At 52.6% G+C, this 22,853-nt stretch overlaps 2 protein-coding genes across 2 annotated transcripts in view; one reads left to right on the forward strand and one right to left on the reverse strand.

Moving 5' to 3' along the window:
• Nucleotides 11,627-17,332, forward strand: KCNK15 (potassium two pore domain channel subfamily K member 15). Its single transcript, XM_003483962.4, has 2 exons — nt 11,627-11,909; nt 15,799-17,332. Exons 1-2 carry the CDS (start codon nt 11,627-11,629, stop codon nt 16,500-16,502), a joined length of 987 nt encoding a protein of 328 aa, XP_003484010.2. The 3' UTR covers nt 16,503-17,332.
• RIMS4 (regulating synaptic membrane exocytosis 4) overlaps nt 17,441-22,853 on the reverse strand; it is a 67,936-nt gene continuing 62,523 nt past the window's right edge. The window contains exon 6 of the mRNA XM_021077796.1: nt 17,441-21,969. Within this exon, the coding sequence (XP_020933455.1) occupies nt 21,751-21,969 (219 nt within the window). The 3' untranslated portion in view covers nt 17,441-21,750. The remainder of the gene's footprint in view (nt 21,970-22,853) is intronic.

Here is a 22,853-nt window from a genome sequence, read left to right on the forward strand (position 1 = left end):
TGTCTGTCCCCCTGGTCCCTCGGCCCACAGTCCAGCTCTGTCCTCCCACAGACCACACCTACAGCCACCAGGATTCCTCTCGAGCACAATTATGGTTATGTCACTCTGCTTAAACTCCTCCAGGAATCAGAGGTGCCCTCGGTGTGGGGTCCAGGTTCCTCCCGGGACTCACTGCTCTATCTTCTAGCCTCTTCCAGCTGCACCGGATGCCTTGGGCTCCCCACTCCCGCCCAGGCCTCTCCGCAGGCTGTCCCCTCTGCCTGGGGCTCTCCTTTCCATGTGTCTTTGTAGATGCCCCAGATAATTCTTCATTGGTCACAATTTCTACATCTACCTGAGGCCAACCCTTCCCTGGCTCCCACCCCCTCTCACCTGCTCAGGTGCTGACACCTGCCATTCCCCCCTTGTTACCCCTGCATCTTCCATTTCTCCCTCTCTTCCAGATCATCCCCCTCGCTATACACACATGCTGGTCCTCTGTCCAGCGCTGCAAAGGATGCAGCCCACCAGCCCATCCTGGCTACTCCAGTAACAAAAGGTGGAGTAAGTCCAGCAGCCTCCCGGGGAGGGGATGTGCCTGGGAAAGGTAAGGCTACATATGGCCACCATATTTCATGTGCTACCAGAAAGTCGACCTGCCTCTCCATGGTTTAGGGTGTGACACATTCTTGGCAACGGGGTCGTGGCTCGGCCGATTCTCAAGAGCACATCTTTTTCCTCTTCCACTGTCACTGATGGTAACATCATATCTATAATGTTTCCTTAATAACTGTGGTTCACATACATGGCTGCTCATCAGATGGTTGTTTAAACCCTTCTGTATGTCTTTTTCTTTCTTTTTTTTTTTTTTTTTTTTTTTGCTTTTTAGGGCCGCAGGTGCAGCATATGGAAGTTCCCAGCTAGGGGTCGAATCGGAACTGCCAACCTACACCAAAGCCACAGCAATGCAGGATCTGAGCCAAGTCTGCAACCTACACCACAGCTCACGGCAACGCCGGATCCTTAACCCACTGAGTGAGGCCAGGGATCGAACCTGCATCCTCTTAGTACTAGTCAGGCTCATTTCCACTGAGCCACAATAGGAACTCCCCTTCTGTATGTCTTTATTAGCTAGCGCAAACCAGATTCCAGCAGTGAGTAGGCCCCCAATCCAGTAGTATACCAAAGGGCCAGGGTTGATGGTGCAAGCACTCTTTCTGGGGAAGGAACATTTTTAGACCTTGCTGGCATGTGGTGATAATTAAACAACAGATCGAATTTAGCCAGTTTTATTATTGTTTTAAAAGTCTTTAAAGACAGAGTTCCTGTTGTGGTGCAGTGGAAAAGAATCTGACTAGGAACCATGAGGTTACGGGTTCGATCCCTGGCCTTGCTCAGCAGGTTAAGGATCCAGCATTGCCATGAGCTGTGGTGTAGGTCGAAGACACCGCTGGGATCAGGTATTGCTGTGGCTGTGGTGTAGGCTGGCAGTTGTAGCTCTGATTGGACCCCTAGCCTGGGAACCTCCATGTGCTGCAAATGCAGCCCTAAAAAGAACTAAAAAAAAGTCTTTAAAGACAGCATGCCACTTTATCACCTGCACTTGAGGCAGACCACTCTTGCCACCAGGACCAACCCCCTTGGCACACCACTGCTTACTAGCTAAAGCACTAAATTTATTTCTCAGTTATGTAACATTCCTAACAGATGTTTCTTGTTAGGCTCCTCCACAAATGATTAAGGGATTTGGGCTGTTTCAGTCTTATGGCTTCACCCCATCCTCATCTCATCTGCATCCGGGATGACATGAGACAAGAGGGTGAGCCATTCCATGGAAAGACTCAGGACTGTTTCTGTAACAATTGAGAAAGACTCAAGGGGGCAAACTATTAAAAGGTAAGCCTTCAATTGCTGGAGGCTCTATTTGCCACCATGAGAGGAGCTGGAAAAGCAAAGTCACTGAGAGTGGAGAAATTAAGAGAAACAGATGCAAGGCAACAAGGTTTGAGCTGCTAGATTCAGCCATGCCTGAAGCTATCAGTCCCTAAACCTCCCAGTGTAGTGAACCAATAAACTTCCTTCATTACTGAAATTAGTTTGAATGGGGTTCCTATCACTTGAACTAAAAGAGTCTCTTGAACAAATATAGTTGTATATGGTAGTATGATTACTTGCCTATTCTTGGCTTTTTTGTTGGGCTTTGCTCCCTAGGAGCCATATATATTTCTGATACATCCCTGTGTCCCCAAGCCCAGCACAGGACCTAATACATGGTAAGTGCTTAATATTGGCCTGCTGAATAGTGATGGAGGCTTGGGTTCTAGCCCTGATTCTGCCTCTAGTTTGTGGCCTTGAGAATCGAATTCTCCTTTTCGAGCTCAGATTCTGACTCTGCACAATGGAGACAGTCACCAGGTCCTGCCTTGCTGGAGCACTACAGGGAGGACCAGAGGAGCCCAGGCTTCTGAAAGTGCTTAGCAAACGCTCCTGCTCTGTGCATATGGGAGATAATACAGCTGTTGCTGTATTTTCAAGGATGTACCTTTTGTCCTAATTTCATCCGCCCCACCCCCCGTAGACAGTGGGTTCTTGGGGCACCAAGCAGACGGCATGCTGGAACCGCAGAAGTAAGATCTGAGAAGGGGAGTTTCAACTGCCCTCAGCGCCACCCCAAGGCAACACTAGACTTGTTGCACCTGCGGATGAGACAAGCAAGATGGTGCCCGGTGCTTAGCCTCTGCCTCCCCCTAGAGGTCGCCAAGACAAAGGGTCCCGCGCTGCCTTGAATTTGAACCATACTCAGAACTTCTGAGCTTCCTCATTTGAGGGGATGTGAAATCCATTCGTTTGTAAAATGAAGAGGATTATAAACAGGGTACGTGTGGAATTTTCCGCCTTGTTGTTACTTTGCAAGTGGAATTGGCAGTGTTATTTGGATTCATAGATATTTTAGGCGATGGGGTGGTTTTCTGAAGACCAAAAAGCAGGAGAGTCAGTGCTTTATGTCACCACAAAAATAGTCATTCTTGGTATCCCTCAAAACTGATAAAGCTTAGAGAGGTTTCAATTGCAGACCTGGCATAACGCTGAAGAAGAAGAAGAATGAATATGCATGGTGGGTTTCGATGTGCCCCAAACTGATCTAAACATGTCACGCGTGGATCTGGCTTATTGAATAATCTGAACTTGGTGAGAGGGCGACACACATAAATGCGTCTAGTTTTTCTTCAGCCATTGCGTTTGCATACATTCAATCACATCTCTCCTTGCCCCATGCCTTTCAGTCCAGACTGAACGCCTAAATATATCCTATTTCATACTTTCTCTTAATCAAGCTTGACCCTTCACCTCAAGAATGCATTCTTTTTCTTTTTTGTCTTTTCTAGGGCTGCACCCATGGCATATAGAGGTTCCCAGGCTAGGGGTCTCATTGGAGCTGTAGCTGCCAGCCTACACCAGAGCCACAGCAACACAGGATCTGAGCCGCGACTGCAACCTACACCACAGCTTACGGCAAACGCCAGATCGTTAACCCACTGAGCAAGGCCAGGGATCAAACCTGCAACCTCATGGTTCCTAGTCAGATTCATTAACCACTGAGCCATGACAGGAACTCCAATAATGCATTCTTATTTAACTTGACAAACTATTAAATAGCCTTCCTGGTGTCCTTTACCATGCTATGAAATACAGACGATGATTAATGGCATCTTACAGATACTAAGGCCCAGAGAAGCGAGGTAACTTGTCCAAGGTCACACAGCTAGTAAGTGAGAGATCCAGAATTCAAACCCAGGCGATCTGACTCCAGAAACGTGCCCTTACTCTCTGCATCATTACAGAGATTGAGTCTCAGTGGCACTGAAAGAGTGTGTGTGTGTCTTTGGGGTGGGGGTCCCTCTAAAACCCTTTCCCATTCCCTCTTTCTGAGTTCTAGCTTCTGTTTATGAGGCCTATAAGGACCAGTGGAGCAAAGGGCAGGGGGGATGTAGCTGATGTTGCTTCGCATCCCCTCAGGGAGATGGATTCCTCGAGTGTAGCAAGAGTTAAAGGCTCGTGTTCCTGGACCACATGAGCAGCTTATTCAGGAGACCCTGTAGCGGTCTCCTGACTCTGGGGGCATATCTGGACCCCCTGACTGCTCTCAGACCCTGTCTTTCTGCCAAGTCACCGTCACACTTCTTTCTGCTGTGGTCCTTTTGCCTGGGAAGCACAAGGATGATCCCTCTGGGGCAGGGCCCTGGTCAAATGGCCCGGCACCCACCCAGCTTATGGGAACCTCATGTGTTCTTGCCCAGCCAAGTGGAGGGTGTACAGATGGCCACCCTGCCATGTCCCTAATCACCTTCTAATCACCTGATGAGAGCCTAGAGAGTCAGATACCACTCCCACCTCTGGTAGGAGCCCCAAGTCTCTTACAAGTGGGACCTCTCAGGATGGGGGGAGGGGGCGGTCCTTTCTTCTCCCAAGAGAGCCAAAAAAGTATATCATTTCTCCCTACCCTAGAAAATCACTCTCAAGTTCTAGCCTTCTGCTTATGGTGGCTGAGAGGGTGGGGATGGCGTGGGAGGGCCTTGGGGCTTTCTGGAATATGCGGTATTCAGGCCTTTGTATCCCTGCAATGGGGCTTTAACCAGAAATATGAAACAATAGGAAAAGTCCCATTTCAAAATATACATGTATATCATCTAATTTAAACCTCACAATAGCCCTATAAGGGAGGTTAATTAGTTAGGGTAATAGTAGTTGCTATAACAAGTGACTCTCAAAATTCAGTGGCTCAATACAGTAGAAATTTATTCCTTACTCACATAATATTCCAAGGCAGGTGCTCCTGATCAGAGAGTAGCTTTCCTTGCTGTGATGAGTCGGGTGACATACGCGTTACAGCTCCACCATGCTCCTGGGCCTTGGGGCCTTCTGCCTCCTTAACTGCAGGCAGCGATGGAGAAGCTCACCTGCTTCCTGAAGACCCCACCTGGAAGCGATGCCACTCCCACTCATATTCCATTGGTTGGGACTAGTCACATGGTCATACTCAGACACCAAGGACCCTGGGAAATGTAGTCTCTGGCTGGGCAGGTTTCTTTGGGGGACAACACCACACTCACCCTTGACAGAGTTAGTGAGGCAAAGACGCTCTCTTTACCAATGTCTGTTTAATCAGTTCACCAGGCTAACTGGTGCTCTCCGTTCCATCTGAACACAACACTCCTGCCCCCAGCATAATGAACACTCAGAGTAGGAGGCCACTCTCTGGCACTCTTGCTCCCTTCTGCTCTCTCCCCTAGAGTGGCGCTAAGAACTGAAAGTTTGTGTCCCCCCCCAAATCCACACATTGAAATCCTCATCCCCAGTGTGATGGTACTAGGAGGCAGGGCTTTGGGGGTTAATTAGGTCATGAGGGTGGAGCCCTTATGAATGGGATTAGTGCCCTTCTAGGAAGAGACATGAGAGAGCTTGCTTGCTCTCTCTACTCTCCACCACTTGTGAGAAGATGGCATTCTGTAAGCCAGGAAAAGGGCTTTCAGCAAGAACTCAATCATACTGGCACCCAGATCTCAGGCTTCCAGCCTCCAGAACTGTGAGAAATAAATGCTTGTTGTACAAGCCCCCAGTCCATGGTCTTCCGCTAGAGCAGCCCAAACTAAGACAAGACCAGCAACATGTTTGCCAAGAATCTGTTGGGTTTGTTCCCAAGCCAGTTTGTGCCAACACAATTGTTACTGCAATGATGCAATTTAATTAGATATTCCATAAGCTGGTGAGAAAGGAGTGCAAAAAAGGGAAGAAATTTGTTTTTAAGAAAACCCCATAGAAATGAGTTGCTAAAACAGACTGTTAAATTAGGCGTGGAGGAGTTCCCATTGTGGCTCAGTGGTTAACGAAATCCAACTAGGAACCATGAGGTTGCAGGTTCGATCCCTGGCCTTATTCAGTGGGTTAAGGATCCGGTGTTGCCGTGAGCTGTCGTGTAGGTTGCAGACGCGGCTCGGATCCGGCGTTGCTGTGGCTCTGGCGTAGGCCGGCAGCTACAGCTCCGATTAGACCCCTAGCCTGGGAACCTCCATATGCCGCCGGAGCGTCCCTAGAAAAGGCAAAAAGACAAAAAAGAAAAAAAAATTAGGCTTGGAAGAAGCAACTACAAAAGATCTGGAAAAATTTATCATGAGAATCTAGAAGAGTTCTACACTCCAGCTGCTACACACATGTCTTCAGATCCTTGCCCCGCTTCAAAGAAGCTAAAACTAGAAAGCAGAAGATAGATTCTTGTGTGGTTCACGTAAGAAGGACAGTGTGAAAAGCCAAGCTCCCCACTCAAAGAACAGAGTGACAAATGTTCAAGGTGTGTGTTATTCTAGATAATTCCCTGCTTTTTGGATTAGCTAACTACCCCTTGGTCCCAACCGAACTGGACATGTAGTAATAATTCTACATCCAATACACAAGGGATACAATAAAGGAGGGACTATGACCCTCATTTTACAGGTAAAGAATCTGAAGCCCAGGATACCAGCAGGCAAGTGGTGAAGCCAAGATTCGAAACCAGCCAGTCCAGTTGAAAGTCTCACTCTCTATGCCAGCAATGTCCAGTCGAACTTTCTGTGACAACGGAGATGTTCTGGATCTGCCCTGTCCAGTGTAGCAGACACCAGCACCTGTGTTGAATGAGCACTTGAAATGCGTCCAGCACAACTGAAGAATTAAACCTTTTTTTTTTTTTTCCTTTTTACAGCCGTACCCGAGGCATATGGAAGTTCCCGGGCTAGGGGTTGAATTGGAGCTACAGCTGCCAGCCTACGCCACAGCTACAGCAACAACGGATCTGAGCTGCATCTGAGACATGCACCGCAGAATCTTGCAGCAATGCCGGATCCCTAACTCACTGAGCGAGGCCAGGGATGGAGCCGGCATCCTCGCAGAGACTACGTGGAGGTCTTAACCGGCTAAGCCATAACGGGAACCCCTGAACTTTTAATTAATTAAATATAAATGGCCACCCTACATGTGCCTTTCTTAGCATCTCAGGCTCTTTTATGTCTCCACCTTGGCCTTTCCAGCCAATGATGCCTTTTGAAATGCAAGCTCTGTCCCCTTTGATTCAGATGTCTCTTGATTTCAATTATTATTTTTTTTTCTTTCTTTCTTTTTATGGACTCACCTGTGGTATATGGAGGTTCCCAGGCTAGGAGTCAAATCAGAGCTGCAGCTACCAGCCTACCACAGCCACAGCCACAGCCACTTGGGATCTGAGCCTCATCTGTGATCTACACTGCAGCTCCCGACAACGCCAGATCCTTAACCCACTGAGCAAGGCCAGGGATTGAACTTGCATCCTAATGGATATTAGTTGGGTTCTTAACAATGGGAACGATGAGCCACAATGGGAACTCCTTTGATTCCAATTCTTTCTCTTTTTTAAGGTTTGTATTTTTATTTATTTATTTTTATTTTTTGCCTTTTCTAGGGCTGCTCCCGCTGCATATGGAGGTTCCCAGGCTAGGGGTCCAATCGGAGCCACAGCTGCCTGCCTACGCCAGAGCCACAGCAACGTGGGATCCGAACTGCGTCTGCGACCTACACCACAGCTCACGGCAACGCTGGATCCCTAACCCACTGAGCAAGGCCAGGGATGGAACCTGCAACCTCATAGTTCCTAGTCGGATTCGTTAACCACTGAGCCACGACGGGAACTCCCTTTGATTCCAATTCTTTATGTTGACTGGAGAACAGGAGGGGTGGGCATTGGTGGCAGGAGAAGGGGTTCATCCTCTGTAAGGTGGGATTGAAATTGCCTAGCAGAGCTCCCAATGTGGCGCAGTGGGTTTGGGATCCAGTAATGCCACAGCTGTGGAGCAGGTTAAAGCTGTGGCTCAGATTTGATCCCTGGCCCAGGAACTTCCACGTGCTGCAGGTGTGGCCGTAAAAAGAAAAAACAAGTGCCTAGTGCTGTGGGATTTTCACAAGGTAATACCTGCCAAGTGCCTAGCCCTGTGCTTGGATCAAAGCAAGTGCTCAGCAAGTATCCTTCTAATTCAGTCCAAGCCTCAGAGTAACCCTCCTCCTCAGACCAAAAGAAGAGCAGGAAAAACGGGGGTGGGGACGGACAGAGAAAAGGCTCTTTCAAAAACACATTTCAGTGAGAAATTCTCCACTGTACGTGGAAGTGGGGAGAATGTAAATCCCCTTACTTCCATCAGTTTTTAAAAATCATTGACCAAAGTTAAGGTTTCAGCATCTTCATTAACCCAAAGATATCCAGCCTTAGGAGGGCAAAGAACAAACTCCCATTGGCTTCAACCAAATGGCCACAAAGACATGCCTCTGAGCAGCCCTGGGGGGTCGCAACAGCCAAAGACAAGCGCGTGCTCAGACAGCTGTCACTTATCCGCCACCCTCCCCCTCCCCCACCCAGTAATATCTTCACCAGCCCGGGACCATGGTGCCCCAAACAGTGTGGCTATGATATTTCCCTAGCAATAGATTCCACCTCCCTGGTACCCCAAACCATGTGGTTTGTCTTCCAGTGCCTGGAAATTCTGGAAGAAGCCCCCCCCAAATCCTACCTGTAATGTTCTTTAGATTAGCAAAAGGTACCTTTTAGTTTCTTGCAACCCAGATCCCTAAATGATGCTCAGACTACAGAAAGGCCACAGCTGCCATCTACCTATCATCCTCCAAGGTCAAGATCATCCATTCTTTTGGGAGAGAGGAAGGGAGATCTTATCAGGGAACATGCCCAGGGCTTCTGAACTTCTGGAAAATTACTGAACTATATCCTAACTATAAAAGTCAGTCCCTTAAGATCCCAGTAGTTCTGGGGAATAGCACTTTGGAAAAGGGAAAGAAGAAATTAATTGCGTGGAGCAGGTGCTAACATTTGCTGGGCACCTAATCTGTCCTGCATGGCCCTTCATTTAATCCTCCCAAGAACACTGTTAGGCAGATACTTTTACCTGCATGTCACAGATGAAGCAACCGAGGCTCAGAGAGCTAAAGCCACTTACCCAAGATAGAACTGAGGTCTGGCTTTTTCTTAACCACTGTCCTACCATGTGCCACCTTAGACATCAGTCTTCTCTCTCTCCCCCTCTCTCTCTCTGAGCCTGTTTCTCTCCCTGACATGGGAGTGACAGGTTGGCTGGCCTCCCTGGCTCATACAGATTTCAGAAGGATCAAGACTCAACAGGGATGTGAAGTACTTTGAAAGGTTCCAGGGAGTTCCCTGGTGGCTCGGTGGGTTAAGGATCTGGCACTGTCACTGCTATGGTGAGGATCACTGCTGTGACTAAGGTTCAGTCCCTGGCCTGAGAACTTCTGCATGCTGAGGGTGTGGCCAACATTTTTTTTCAAAAGCAAAGGAAAGAGGAGCCCATTGTGGCTCAGCGGGTTAAGAACCTGACTAGGATCCATAAAGATGTAGGTTTGATCCCTAGCCTCGCTCAGTGGGTTAAGGATCTGGTGTTGCCACAAGCTGTGGTGTATGTCGCAGATGCGGCTCAGATCCCTTGGCGCTGTGGCTGTGGTGTAGGCTGGCAGCTGCAGCTCCAATTCCACCCCTAGCCTAGGAACTTCCATATGCCACGAGTGTGGCCCTAAAAAAAAAAAAAAAAAAAAGAAAGAAGAAAAAAGAAAAGAAAGGTGTCCAGGGACTCTGGGGACTGGGATTACCTCTCTCACTGTCCCCAAGGCTGGCAACTTTGCTGCTCTGAAAGGAAGATCTAAGGTCTCATTGATGGGTCCTGGGTGTGAGTCTGGCATGAAAGGAGAGAGGAAAATCACTAGGTCCCCTCAGGTTCCCCAAGGAAAAAGAAGAGGGGAAGCAGAGGGCGGGGGAGCTACAGGGGGTGCCTTGGGGTGTTGCTGTTTTTGGTGACTGCTCAGCTGACAGTTCTCCAAGCTGAGAAAGACACATAACAAACGCTAACCTCCTCTGGCTTAAAATAGAGCCGCTGAACCGAAAACGCCAAGCACAGGGCAGAGTCACCTGCCTGGCAGGGCCAGACAGCTCCCCATGGCCCCAATAAAACTCACCCCCAGCGGGTCCATCTGACAAAGCACCTCTCAACTGCATCTCAGAGGATGCTTACAATGGTTGGGGGGGCAGGCAGCCACCATTGCTCTGCAGACCCACCTTAGAGACAAGGAAAGTGAAGTCCGGAGAGGCCACGGGAGGGTGCTAAAGCCCCCAGCATCTTGCCTGACCAGGTGGTGCAGTGTATCAGAAGGACTGTGACCTTGAGGGCAAGACAGCCCCAAGTTCAAGTCCTGACTCAGCCACTGCTCAGCTGTGAGGACTTGGCAAATCGGGTCTCTTCTCCGCAGCCCGGCTTCCCACACTGAGAAGTGAGGGGTCCCTTAGCAACATCTCTAAGCGTGCATAGTGCGGACAGCACCCCAGAGTCTCGGTCTTGCCTTGCTTCTGGAAAAAGAATTCTTGACACCTGCCGGTGACCGTCTGTTGTAAAAAAGGGAGGGAAGGTAGCTACTGGGTACCTGGAAAGGGACACACGGTGTCTTTTATAATGCTTGACATGGTCCTAGGAGGTGGGCATGACCATCACCCCCATTTCTCAGATGGGAAACCAAGGCACAGAGAAGCAGATGTTTTCTGTCCACAGGGAATCAGCTAGAAAGGGGACAAGCTGGAATTTGACCTCAGACCTCATTGGTTCCAGCTGTGTTCACGACCAGGACTCATGAACCGTGTGCTCCAAGCCACCCTCAGCATGCATTTGGATGACAAGAGTCTCCAAATTGCCTCCACTCTCAGCCACTGTCCCTTTTCCACGTGACAGCCAGAGTGCCCCTTTTTTTTTTTTTAAATGTCAATCAGATCATTGGTGTTTATTTTCCTGCTTCCAGCCTTTCTGGGGTTTTCTACTATACTGAAGAATAAACCTTCAGGAGGCCCTGTGAAACCCTGTGTGAAATGGACTCTGTCTTCCTTCCACCGCCCCGTCCCCCAGCATCCCAATTACTGTGGCTCCAGACACACTGGCTGCTGTGCTTAAAGGACCCGCACTTGCTGCCTGGACGCTCCAGCTCCAGTCACTCCTCTGGGAGGCTGTCTCCCACCACCTTAGCTGGCAGTGCCCTCCCACCCCAACTCGCGCAAGAAACGATGTGTTCCTTCTTTTTCACACTTGTCTTAAATTATCTTTTTGTTTTGTTTGCTTTCGAGCCAACCCTCCTTCCTAGGATAATCAGCTCTATTTACACCAGGACTCTCTACACCGGTGGGTGCTGGGTAAATATGTGTTGAATGACTGATCAAAGGAAGGAATGACTTGCCCAAGGTCACAGGACGACATAGCGGGGGAGGCAGGGCCCCTGCAGACCTGGGCTTTGGGAGCTTTGCTCCAACTGTCACTATTTGCAGATGTATTAGCACCGGGGCACCACCAGGTCAAGACAGATGCGCAGGAGGCGGCAGGGAGGCCGCACCTGGAGGAGCCCGCTCGCTGCTCCTCGTCCCGCCCTATCGAGGCCCCGCCCCTGGGAGCCCGGGCCCCGCCCCCGAGAGCCGCACCCCAGCCTCCCGCAGCCCTGGCTCCGCCGACGCCAGGCAGCCGTCGGGGCGCATGGACGGGGCGGCGGCGGCGGGCGAGCTGTGGGGCCCGAGAGCGGGGCCCCGGGCTCCGCGATGAGGAAGCAGAGCTTGCGCACCGCCGCGCTCATCCTGTGCATTCTGTCCTACCTGCTGGTGGGCGCTGCCGTCTTCGACGCGCTCGAGTCGGAGGCGGAGAGCGGCCGCAAGCGCCTGCTGGCCCAGAAGCGGAGCGAGTTGCGGAGGAAGTACGGCTTCTCCACGGAAGACTACCGCGAGCTGGAGCGCCTGGCGCTGCAAGCCGAGCCGCACCGCGCCGGCCGCCAGTGGAAGTTCGCCGGCTCCTTCTACTTCGCCATCACCGTCATCACCACCATCGGTGAGCGGCCCCGGCGCCTCCCCTCGGCGCTCGCTCCGTCCCCAGCCGCCCGTGGCGTCCTGGCTTTGAATCCTACCTCTGCCCCTGCCCAGCTGGGTGACTTTGGACCAGTCATTTCAGTTCGCCGAGCCTCACTTGCCTCCCTCTGTCGAATGGGCTGTTCCACACAGGCAAGGCTGGAGAAGCCGTTAGGTCCCCTTAGCCAAGAGGCTGGCCGCAGGGGTGTCAGAAATCGCCCCCAGGGGCTGGGAGATGGATGGAGTGGGGCCGGAAGTCCAAGTGGCTGGAGTTGTTTCTTTGCCTGGTTGCCTCGCACTAGCTGTGTGACCCCAGACCAGCTGCTTAACCTCTCTGAGCCTCAGTTTTCTCCTCTGTAAAATAGAGGGGCCAATAGGCCCTTTGTCAAGGCGGTGGTGAGACAGTTATTAAGCAGAAAATAAATGCATAAAGTTTTAGCACGGGGCCTGACACATAGAAAAGCACTAAAAAAAAAAGATGAATTTTTGTATTATGATGTGAAAGAGAACAGGCACCTAGTGGTTCTTAGTCACTGCTGTATGGCCAGTACCTAGCCTGTAGTAGACACTCAGTAAATATTTGTTGAAGGAATGACTGATTACTACCAGCTTTGGACCTCACCCTCAGGGATCCAGAGCACTTTCTCAGTAGCATCTGGACCGCCAGCCGTTGCCATGGCTACCGCCTGGCTGGTACCTGCAGAGCCTAAGCCTGGGAAAGCAGAATAGGAAAGAAGCAGGCTCTGCAGGACTCCACGCTGGGTGCCAGCCACTCCCCAGGCCCCAGCTGTGGATGTCCAGGCACCTGACCACCACCCTGGAAGCCAGTGCCTTGGAGAAAGTTCCTCCATAATTCTCCTGCAAGTCAATGTGAGTTTGTGGGTTTAGCAGTGGCGTTAAAAGCCTGAGTTCTACAATTACATAGACCAGAGTTCTGGTCTCATCTCTATTGCCTTCTGCCTTCTCTGGCAATTGATTGTACCTCTCTGAGCCCCAGTTTCCTCAAACACAAAATGCAGTGGTTGGAGTTCCCGTCGTGGTGCAGTGGTTAACGAATCCAACTGGGAACCATGAGGTTGCGGGTTCGATCCCTTGCTCAGTGGGTTGGGGATCCGGCGTTGCCGTGAGCTGTGGTGTAGGTTGCAGACGCGGCTCAGATCCCGTGTTGCTGTGGCTCTGGTGTAGGCCGGTGGCTACAGCTCCGATTAGATCCCTAGCCTGGGAACCTCCATATGCCACGGGAGCGGCCCTAGAAAAGGCAAAAAGACCCCCCCAAAATGCAATTGTTGCTATCTTACTAGCCGATTGCCAGGTTTGAGTGAGGTCACGTGTGTGAAATGTACAGCACAAGGCCTGAGGCTAAGTAGGAGCTCTTAATTAGCAATAATAACAATTCGTTATTTGCCAACTGTGCACCCAGCTCCCCTTCAGCCCATTTGATCCCTCCTGTCAACACGAGCATCCCTACTTCCTTATTTGGGCTCAGCCTAAGACCCTCCCTGTCACTGCACCTAGTGGTATGGGGCATTATCCATCTCTTCTGCTCTCCTGCACATTTTTTTGGAGGCCTCCCAGCTGGGTTTGGCCTCTTCTCTTGGCTGCTCCCCTCGCACCTGCATCTGGGAGAGAGGAAAGGAACTGGGGGAAAAGAGCAGGAGTTGTGCCTTTTCTGGCCACCTGGGGGCGCCAGCACGGCTGTGTGGTCCCCGCTGCCTAAGCCAGCCTTGCAAAGAGCCAGGTGCCAGAACCCAGGAGTTGAGCTCTGCCTGGACAGAGAGAGGAACTGAGCTCAGCCCTGTGACCTTCCGGCAGCTTCCTCCCTCTGAGCCTAGTTGCCTTATCTGCAAAGTAAGTTTAATAATAACATCTCACACAGTGATTGGGATGATTAAATAAAATCCCTGTAGAATACCTAGCGTGTTTAGTTACTATCGTTATTCATTTTCCTTTCTTCAAAATCTGACCAAAAATGTCTCCAGACATTGCCCATTGTCCCTTTAGGGGCAAAACAGCCCTCAGTTGGAACCACAGCTGTGTAGTATTCCATCTTTGGGTGGCACCATGGTATATTTAACCAGGCTCCTTTTTTTTTTTTAATTTTATTGAAGTCTCATTGATTTACAGTGTTAATTTCTGTTGTACAGCAAAGTGATTCTGTTATACATATACACAGATTATTTTTCATTTTCTTTTCCATTATGTTTCATACAGGATATTGAATATAGTTCCCTTTGCTATACATCAGGACCTTGCTATTTATCCATTCAATATATAATAATTTGCATCTGTTAATCCCAGACTCCCAGTCCATCCCCCCTACCCCCTTCCCCTTGGCAACTCCAAGTCTGTTCTCTATGTCTGTGAGTCAGTTTCTGTTTCACAGATAAGTTCATTTGAGTCATATTTTATCTTCTATGTATAAGCGATATCATGCAGTACTTGTCTTTCTGTATCTGACTTACTGCACTATGATAATCTCCAGGTCCATCCATGTTGCTGCAAATGGCATTATTTCATTCTTTTTTATGGCTGAGTAGCATTCCATTGTGTATATATGTACCACATCTTCTTTATCCATTCATCTGTTGATGGACATTTTAGTTGTTTCCCTGTCTATTATAAGGAGTGCTAACCAGGCTCCTTTTGATGGACACTTAGGCTGAGTCTCAGTTCTGCTGTGACCAACAGTGCTGCAACAACAGCTCACGTGCATACATCACTGCGCATGTGTGTGTATTTTGAAGGACTAACTTGTTACCTGTCGAAGTGCACAGGCTGAAAGTGTTTTACATTTTGGCAGATGGGGCCAACTTGCTAGAGGAGGCATCTCCTGTTGGGAAGATCCACCTGATTTTCCTGGGTTACGGGGCCCTTTGCAAATACCATGAAAGCTTTCACTTCTCAATCCTGGAAGAGGCGGGCAATGGCACAGTGTGCCAAGGCTCAGGGAAGCCTGCTCGTGTTTATATCCCTTACAAGGGCTGAGGGGACGCAGTGAGGAACTCCATCAGACTAGGTGTTGTAAGAGAGCAGGCGCAGAGCAGGATCTGGGGAGGGAGACCTGCACTGGGGCAGGGGGCAAAGGTCATGGGGGGAGGGGAACCATGAGAAAAGGACATTCTGGTTGAGGAAACTGCATGGGGTGAGATCAAAGATGGGAGGGGGATCAGGTCACGGAGGAGCTTGGACACCACCTGAGAACTAGGACTTGGCCCTGGGGGTCCTGGGGAGCCACAGAAGATTTTGTGTTTTGGGGTTTTTTTTCCCTATGAAGACACAATTTACATACATTGAAATTCACTACTTTTTCGGTGCACACTTCTGCAGGTTTTGCCGAATGAAAACCTGTCATGTAACAGCCACGATGAAGACATGGAACCTTTCCATCCCTTCCCCAAATTCTCCGTGCCCCTTTGTAGTTAGTTAACCCCTCCCCAACCCCCAAGGACCGGCACATGGAACTGTTCTCTGTCTCTAGCTTTGCCAGAATGTTTGCAGAATGTCGTTTAAATGGAACCATCAAGTATGTAGCCTTTTGATCTTGGCTTCTTTCACTCAGCACAATTCATTTGAGACCCATCCTTTGTTGCTGAGGAAACAGTTCTATTGCTGAAAAGAATTTCACTGTATGGATGTACCACAGGTGGTTTATCCATTCCCCAGTTGAGGGACATTTGGGTTGTTTACAATTGGGGTGATTGTGAATAACCATGCAAGGTTTTAAAGCCGAGGAATGACCTCGTCTGAACTAGCATTTCAAGTTGTTCTGTAGGCTCTGAGGGATGGGGAGAGAGACCTGGCAGGATGGAGGCGGGTGGAGAGTATGAGATGCAGCTGGTCCCTCACCCACCCTCCCCTCCCCTCTCCCCCAGGGTACGGCCACGCCGCTCCGGGCACAGACTCAGGCAAGGTCTTCTGCATGTTCTATGCGCTCCTGGGCATCCCCCTGACGCTGGTCACCTTCCAGAGCCTGGGTGAGCGGCTGAATGCGCTGGTGCGGCGCCTCCTGCTGGCAGCCAAGCGCTGCCTGGGCCTGCGGCGGCCGCACGTGTCCACCGAGAACATGGTCGTGGCCGGGCTGCTGGGGTGCGCGGCCACTCTGGCCCTCGGGGCTGCCGCCTTCGCGCACTTCGAGGGCTGGACCTTCTTCCACGCCTACTACTACTGCTTCATCACCCTCACTACCATCGGCTTCGGCGACTTCGTGGCGCTGCAGAGAGACGAGGCGCTACAGAGGAAGCCGCCCTACGTGGCCTTCAGCTTCCTCTACATCCTCCTGGGGCTCACGGTCATCGGCGCCTTCCTCAACCTCGTGGTCCTGCGCTTCCTGGCGGCCAGCGCAGAGGCGCCCGAGCGCAGTGCTCGCCAGCTCCGCCGGGGGGCGCCCGAGAGCTGCGGCCCCGCCCTGCCCCGCCGCCCCGCCCACCCTGCCGGCTCCACCCCCGCCTACTTCCGCGTCCACCAGCTGGAGTTGTGGGTCCGCGACAATCTGGGCTTCTCGCCCCCGGCGAGCCCTGGGGTACGGGGAGGCGGCAGCGGGGCAGGCAGGGCCCCTGCGCGGCGTAAATCCATCTGACAGCCCAACCCCGGCCAGGGGGCGATTTTAGAACCGAAGGGTCTGGATCCACCTGTCAGTGACCCCTCCCCAGTGTCTGGAGAGGGGCGAGGGGCTCTGGCTTCAATGTGGTCCTCTGCCGCCAGCAGTTTTTCATTCCCTTCTACGGCAAGCCCCTCCCTCTGCTCCAAAAATATATTAAAGTCGCATCATAAGCACAAGCACGACTCTAAAGTCGCCCAGTAGGTGCAAATCCCTTTTGGTCCAAATTGTTTTAGGAAGGCATTGACCACATCCGCCACCGGGGAGAGGCTCTCCACAGGACCATGTTACTAGCCAGCCCTGTGGAGAGGAAGCAGGTGCCTGTTTTTCTACTGTGTGAAGAGATGGGTTTTCCGTATTGTAGGGGAAATGCAGGGCTTTCAACACTGGAATCCTACCAGTGAGGCCAGCTGCTCCCACCAGGAGAAGTACAGGCATCAGATGGGCTGAAGGGAAACACTTACAGTCCAGCGTGGACCGGTGGGCAAATCCCTGCACTACTGAAAGGATGACTCATTCTCTTACTGAGCATAGAGAGTGGAACAGGCCCCTCCACCAAATCTAATGGTCTGTGTCCTTGGCCAGCCCCACTTTGGGATGACGGAGGGAGGCTTGTCGACACCAACCATGTCACGGGATCATAATCTCTTCTGGGAACTGTGAGATCCGGATACTGCCAGTCCCCCCAAGGCCACCTTGGGGAGTCTCATCCCTCCCTGGGCCTCAGTTTCCACATCTGTAAAATGGGTTCACACAGAATCCTGTTCCCTCCTGTGCATCTCTGGAAGCGTTTCTGGGACAGACCCCTGAACCACAAGGGGGCACTGACAATGCTGGCATCTTGCAGCACTCCTGAGATCTAACCGCCCTTAGCGTCCCAGCCAGAACCGTGTCGGCATAAAGCAGAGCAAGCCGGGTTAGAAAAGCCAAAAACTTTAATTTTCAACATGAGCTACATGGTCATGAACACAATGCAACGTGACCCGCTCTAAGCCAGGGGCCCCCGAAACCCTCCCTCCCCCAAAGCCCCAGGGGCTCCCGCTCCCAGAGAGGGAAGGGGGGAAAGATGAATGAGTGGAGAGTGGGCCTGAGGACCAGGGGTCCTGCCTTTCTGCCACCCCCTCAGGAGGCAGTGGTAGAGGTGATGCCTGAGGCCCAGGGGTTCGAGTCTCCACTTCGCCCTCACAGAAGCTATGAGTCAAATGGACACACTTGGCGCCTCCCTGACAGGGTTTGTGAGTCAGATGAGCTAATGGACATGAAAGCTTCCCATCTACTTGGAGTTGCTGCTGTACAGACATGGGGCCTCCTGGGAACCAAGGGAGCCATTACAGGGAACAGGGGGTGGAGGTGGGGCACCCCAGTCCCCTGGGCCTGGCACAGAGCTGCTGCTTAATAAATAAATGCAGGTGGCCTTGCCTGATGCAACAGCTGTGCTCCGAGGCAGCAGGGCTCCGAGCTGACTCTGCACACTGAGGTGAGCTCGTGAGCTCCTGGTGTAAGGAACCGGATGGCGAATCAGCTTGTAAAGTGCCTGACGCCACTTTCTGCTTCACCCCGTGTCCAAGAAAGACCTCTGAACTGTTGGAGAACTGAGTTCTCATGCGGGTTCAGCCACCAGCTCACCGTGGGACCTTAGCGGGTGCCTCCCCCTCCCAGGGTCTCAGCTTCCTCTTCTGTTAAATGGGGCTGATAACACAGAGCGCCCCCCCCGCCCCAGCCAACTGCCCAGGGGCTCTTTTGAGGGTACACTCAAGGTGAAAGCACTTAGAAAACAAAGTTTGAAAAACACTACAGAAGATCAGGTGTCATTACATCTGCAGGTTTGGTGAGAGCTTCCTGAAGACAGGGTGTACCACAGCCACCTGGCTCTCAGCCCCAGGGAGGAAGTGGTGGCTTCTCTCCAGCAGGTTGGTCCTGGAGGGGTTTCTGGCCCCTTGCCGGGAGCCCCACTTAAACATCAAGGCCTGGACCAAATCCTGCACAGCCTCAGCCAGGCCAGATGCCCATGAAGGGGAGGTCTCTATGGCAACTCTTCCCCCTAAAGACCCACCCAGTTAAAGCTACTGGCCCATCAAGATGGAACCAAGCAGGGCTGGGTGGCCGAGGGCTTAAAAGCCAGAAATATTTACCATGGCAGACGCGCCCTGGAGCTAGAGTCTCCTGAACGGTGAAGGAGGAAGCCGAGTGGAGGCCCCATTCTGGCCCCATTGCTCACCTGCTGCCAGGTCTTATCTTGGGCGAGTCACTTGCTGGTTCTGGGCCCTGGTTTCTTCCCCTCTCTGATGGGTTACAATTTGCCCTGCCCAGCTTTCCAAGGTCCCCGAGAAGCTCAAAGGAGAGATGGACAGAGGCAACGTTGGGGGAGATGGTGCCCCTGCCCTGGCTCCAGCTCAGCCTCTGGTGGGAGGTGGCCCAGGTGCCAAAAACTCACAGGTGACCCCAGAGGTGGCGCTTCCTTGCCCTGGGCCTTGGTCTCTTTGTAAAATGGAAATGACTTCACTAATGGTGCCGAAGCCCGTCCTTTAGTATGACAGGCAGATTCTGCAGAAGGAAAGTGGAGATGACTCCCTCTGACCTTTGGCCCAGAGACTGAAAAAAGAATTGTCCCCTAGAGACCCCAGCCCCCCTCTCCTGTAACCCCTCCAACTCCACCCTCTCTGCTCCTCTCCTAATGGGGGCCTCTGAGCTGGCAAAGGATCAGACAGGGGCGGGCCTGCAGGTTCCCCAAAGCTAATTATGAGAAGTCACCCTTCCACAAGCCCCTATCCCTTGGTAAGGACAGACGGTGGTTCCCAGCCAAATAGTCCAAGCCCCCTGGAAGGCGGCCATGTGCTCACAACGATGATACAAAGAAAGAGGGCTCCAGCCCCCACCCCACCCCTCCAGGAGGTGAGCTGAGATTTCACAGAACAAACAAGAAAGTCATTGAGGGGGGCCCTGGGGACCACCCTCTGGATGTTATTGCTTTGGGGAGCGCCCTCTCTCTATATAAAGGCTGTGCAGACACCCTAGAGCGGGCTCAGGCTGGGGCGCAGAGACCACGCCCCCTCTCCCTCTGGGACAGCCAGGCTCCGCCCCGTCTTTGAAAAGCTAGCCCTGAACTGCAGAGCAGTGACAGCTGGAGAGAGAAGGCGCTCTCCTGGCTCAAAATATTCCGAATGGTGAGTAATAAACGAACGGCTGAGAAATCACATTGGTTTAAAAAAAAAACACACGGGGGAGGGGCTGATTCTGGGCCTCCCGAGCCCGGCTGCCTCCCGCTCCCGGCCGCCTCCCGCCCCCGGCCTTGCGACTCCAGCCGCCACAATGCATGGAAAGTCGGAAGGCCTCCGGATCAAAGGGGCACCTCCGTCTCCCCTTCCCAGCGCACGGGGGCGCTCTAACTCATCCAGCACTCTAAAGGATGCCCAGGGCTGGAACAGGCTGGGCTGGGGTTGGAGTTCCAGGTGTAGGGAATCACCTGGTCCAAAGGTTAGAGGGGGATGGGGGACGAGGTGGGACGGAACCCAGCCAGGCATCCTCATCGGACAACCACCTCCTCGAATGGAGCCCAGGCCCCCTCCACCGAGGGCCACATCCTCCGGAGCGCTTCCTAAATAAAATCAGTACCAAGGGTAATGAATCAGAAGAGCTGAGGATCATGGGCAGCTCCAGCTACGACCCTACATGGGGAAGGGGGAGGAGGGGGAGAAGGGGGACGAGGAGGAGGAGGAGGGGCAGGCTTCCCATGAACTAGGCTCTGGATCCAGGCCCTGGCCCTGGCCCAGGCCAGCGAGAAGGCTCCTGGAATGGACTCCCCCCCGCCCCTCTCCGGTGGGGGAGACTCTGTAAGGACTCTATGGGAGCTAAGACCAGGCCCAGGGCCTGGCACACTAACTCTACCCGGCTAACCAGGCCTATGCCCTACACAGCAGGACTGGGTAATGAGGGGTGGTGGGTAGTGGGGGGGCTGGGTGCCTCCCAGGGGAGGTGGCAGAAATGTGCTTCTACAGAGAGGGGCCAGCCCGCGTCCTCCCCAGCATGCAAAAGGGCTTCCGAAGGCCCTGGGGAGGCCCGGCCGGGAAGGCAGCTTCCCAGGCCCCCTTGAGAAGGAATCTCCCGGTTCTCCTACTCATGCCTCGCCTCACTCTTTCTCTCCTTGAGCCAAGGTCACTGAGGCCGGGGCAGTGGGTTCTGCCCTTACTTTTAGGATGGTTTAAAAAGACTAAAATTGGGGAGCTCTGTTGCCTCCCTAGACCCTTAGCCTGGAGGCAGAGGGCCAGATAAGATGACCTTTGACCTCACCCAAAGAGGAAGGATTCCCCCTGCTTGGGAAATCCTGGCCTTGGCACCGCCAGTCCCATTCCCAGCTTCCCCCAGACTCCCTCTCCAACCCAACATCCCCCAAATTCAGAGGGCAAGCTCTCCAGGGCTGGGGTTCTGGAAAATCAGGGTCCCACAGCGCCTCTGCCAAAACATAGATGACAGCTCTTTTCACTCCCCCAGCGGTTTGCAAATGAGCTTGCTGCAATGCCACAGAGCCAGGCACCCTGGGGGTCTGTGCCAGGCCCCGGGCACTCCTCCCTTACTCTGGTCCCTGCTGGACCCCAAGTCCTAGAGTCACCAGAAGGGGGGCAGGCAGGAGGGGACGGACAGATGGACTCGAACAGGCTGCGGCAAAGCTCCTTCCACGGGCAGGCGGAAGGAGGCCTGAGCTCCTCTTCAAGTGGGGGGCTCAGGGCCCCCCCTGGAGCTGGCTCCGGATCCTTGCAAAGCTGCCCCGTCAGCTTTGGGGCAGGAGTAGCTGCCTGAACCCGGTGCCGCAGGAAAGACACTTGCTGGTAGTTGGCACCATGGAGATGGCCGCTGGGTTCTGGACTTGGCTCCGGGCAGCGAGCTTCCAAGGAGGCAAAAAGAGGGAGCGGTCGGACAGTGTCTGGGTCAGGAGGACGGTCTGCTCTGCCACCTCTTTCCTTTTTCTGGACTGCAGCCACATCCACCAGGTCAAGAACCGGCCAAGTCAAAAGTGCAGCCAATCCCATTGGGAGAAGGAAGGTCGCAGGGGGTAGGAGGTGAAGAAGGGGTGAGGAGGGGCCCTGGGGGGGCAGGTCTCCCCGTTCTGCTTCCCCGCTGTGGGGGAGGACCCCGTCCTCCTCTGTTCAATGTGCCCCTGGGCCTGGGGGGTCCCAGGTCGGGGCTGGGCGGTCTCCAGGCCATCTTGAGGAACCCCTCCCCCTCCCCGGCACTAAGATCGCTCGCCGCAGGGCCCCACGGTGCTCTCGAGGGACAGCTGGGACGCCTGCCGGAGCAGGGGGCCCGTGGCTGGGTCCACCATGGAGGAGGTGGGGAAGAGCTTGTACCAGCCCACGGCCAGGGTGGTCAAGTCCAGCTCCTCCAGCAGAACGCGGGCCACACCCATGAACTGCTTCCGCTCCATCCGCCCGTAGTTCCCCCACACGATCACCTGCAGGGCAAGAGATACAGTGGTTCACATCCTGCCAGTGCCACTCGCAGGCCCAGAACCAGAAGCTGGGGTCACCCCACGCCTGACTCATCTCTGAATCCTGTGAATCCTACGGCCTTGAAATGGCTCCTGGAGCTCCCATCGTGGCTCAGTGGTAACGAACCTGACTAGTATCCATGAGGATGTGGATTCTATCCCCGACTTCGCTCAGTGGGTTAAGGATCCAGCATTGCCATGAGCTATGGTATAGGTCACAGGCATGGCTCAGATTCCATGTTGCTGTGGCCAGCTGCTGCAGCTCCGATTCAGCCCCTAGCCTGGGAACCTCCATATGCCGCAGGTGCAGCCCTTAAAAAAAAAAGCCAACAGTCCCATTAGATGCTCCAGGCTCCACTAAAGCCATTACTGGTCCCCAGGTGACTGGCTTCCTGCCTCCGCAAGCACCATCTTTGAGCCCAAGCCTTGAGCGCTGATCCTACACTGTGAGGTCCCTACCTGTCCCCGCCCCCTGCCACCCCCCAACCCCTGCTCTCTGCTTCCAGATCCTCAGAAACAAAGTTTTAAAAAGTGGGTGGTGGGACAGCTACATGTAAATCAAATAAATTAGAACACTCGCTCATACAATATACAAAAATAAACTCAAAATGTTTTAAAGACCTAAAGACATGACACCATAAAACTCCTCAAAGAGAACACAGGCAAAGCATTCGCTGACATAAATTGTAGCAATATTTTTCTCAGATCAGTCTGCCAAGCAAAAGAAATAAAAGCAAAAACAAACAAATGGAACCTAATCAGACTTAAAAGCTTTTGCACAGCAAAGGAAACCATCAACACACGAAGACAACCTACAGAAATAGAAAGTATCTGCAAAGGGTACAACT

Source organism: Sus scrofa, chromosome 17 (genome assembly GCF_000003025.6).
Source record: "Sus scrofa isolate TJ Tabasco breed Duroc chromosome 17, Sscrofa11.1, whole genome shotgun sequence".
NCBI lineage: Eukaryota > Metazoa > Chordata > Mammalia > Artiodactyla > Suidae > Sus > Sus scrofa.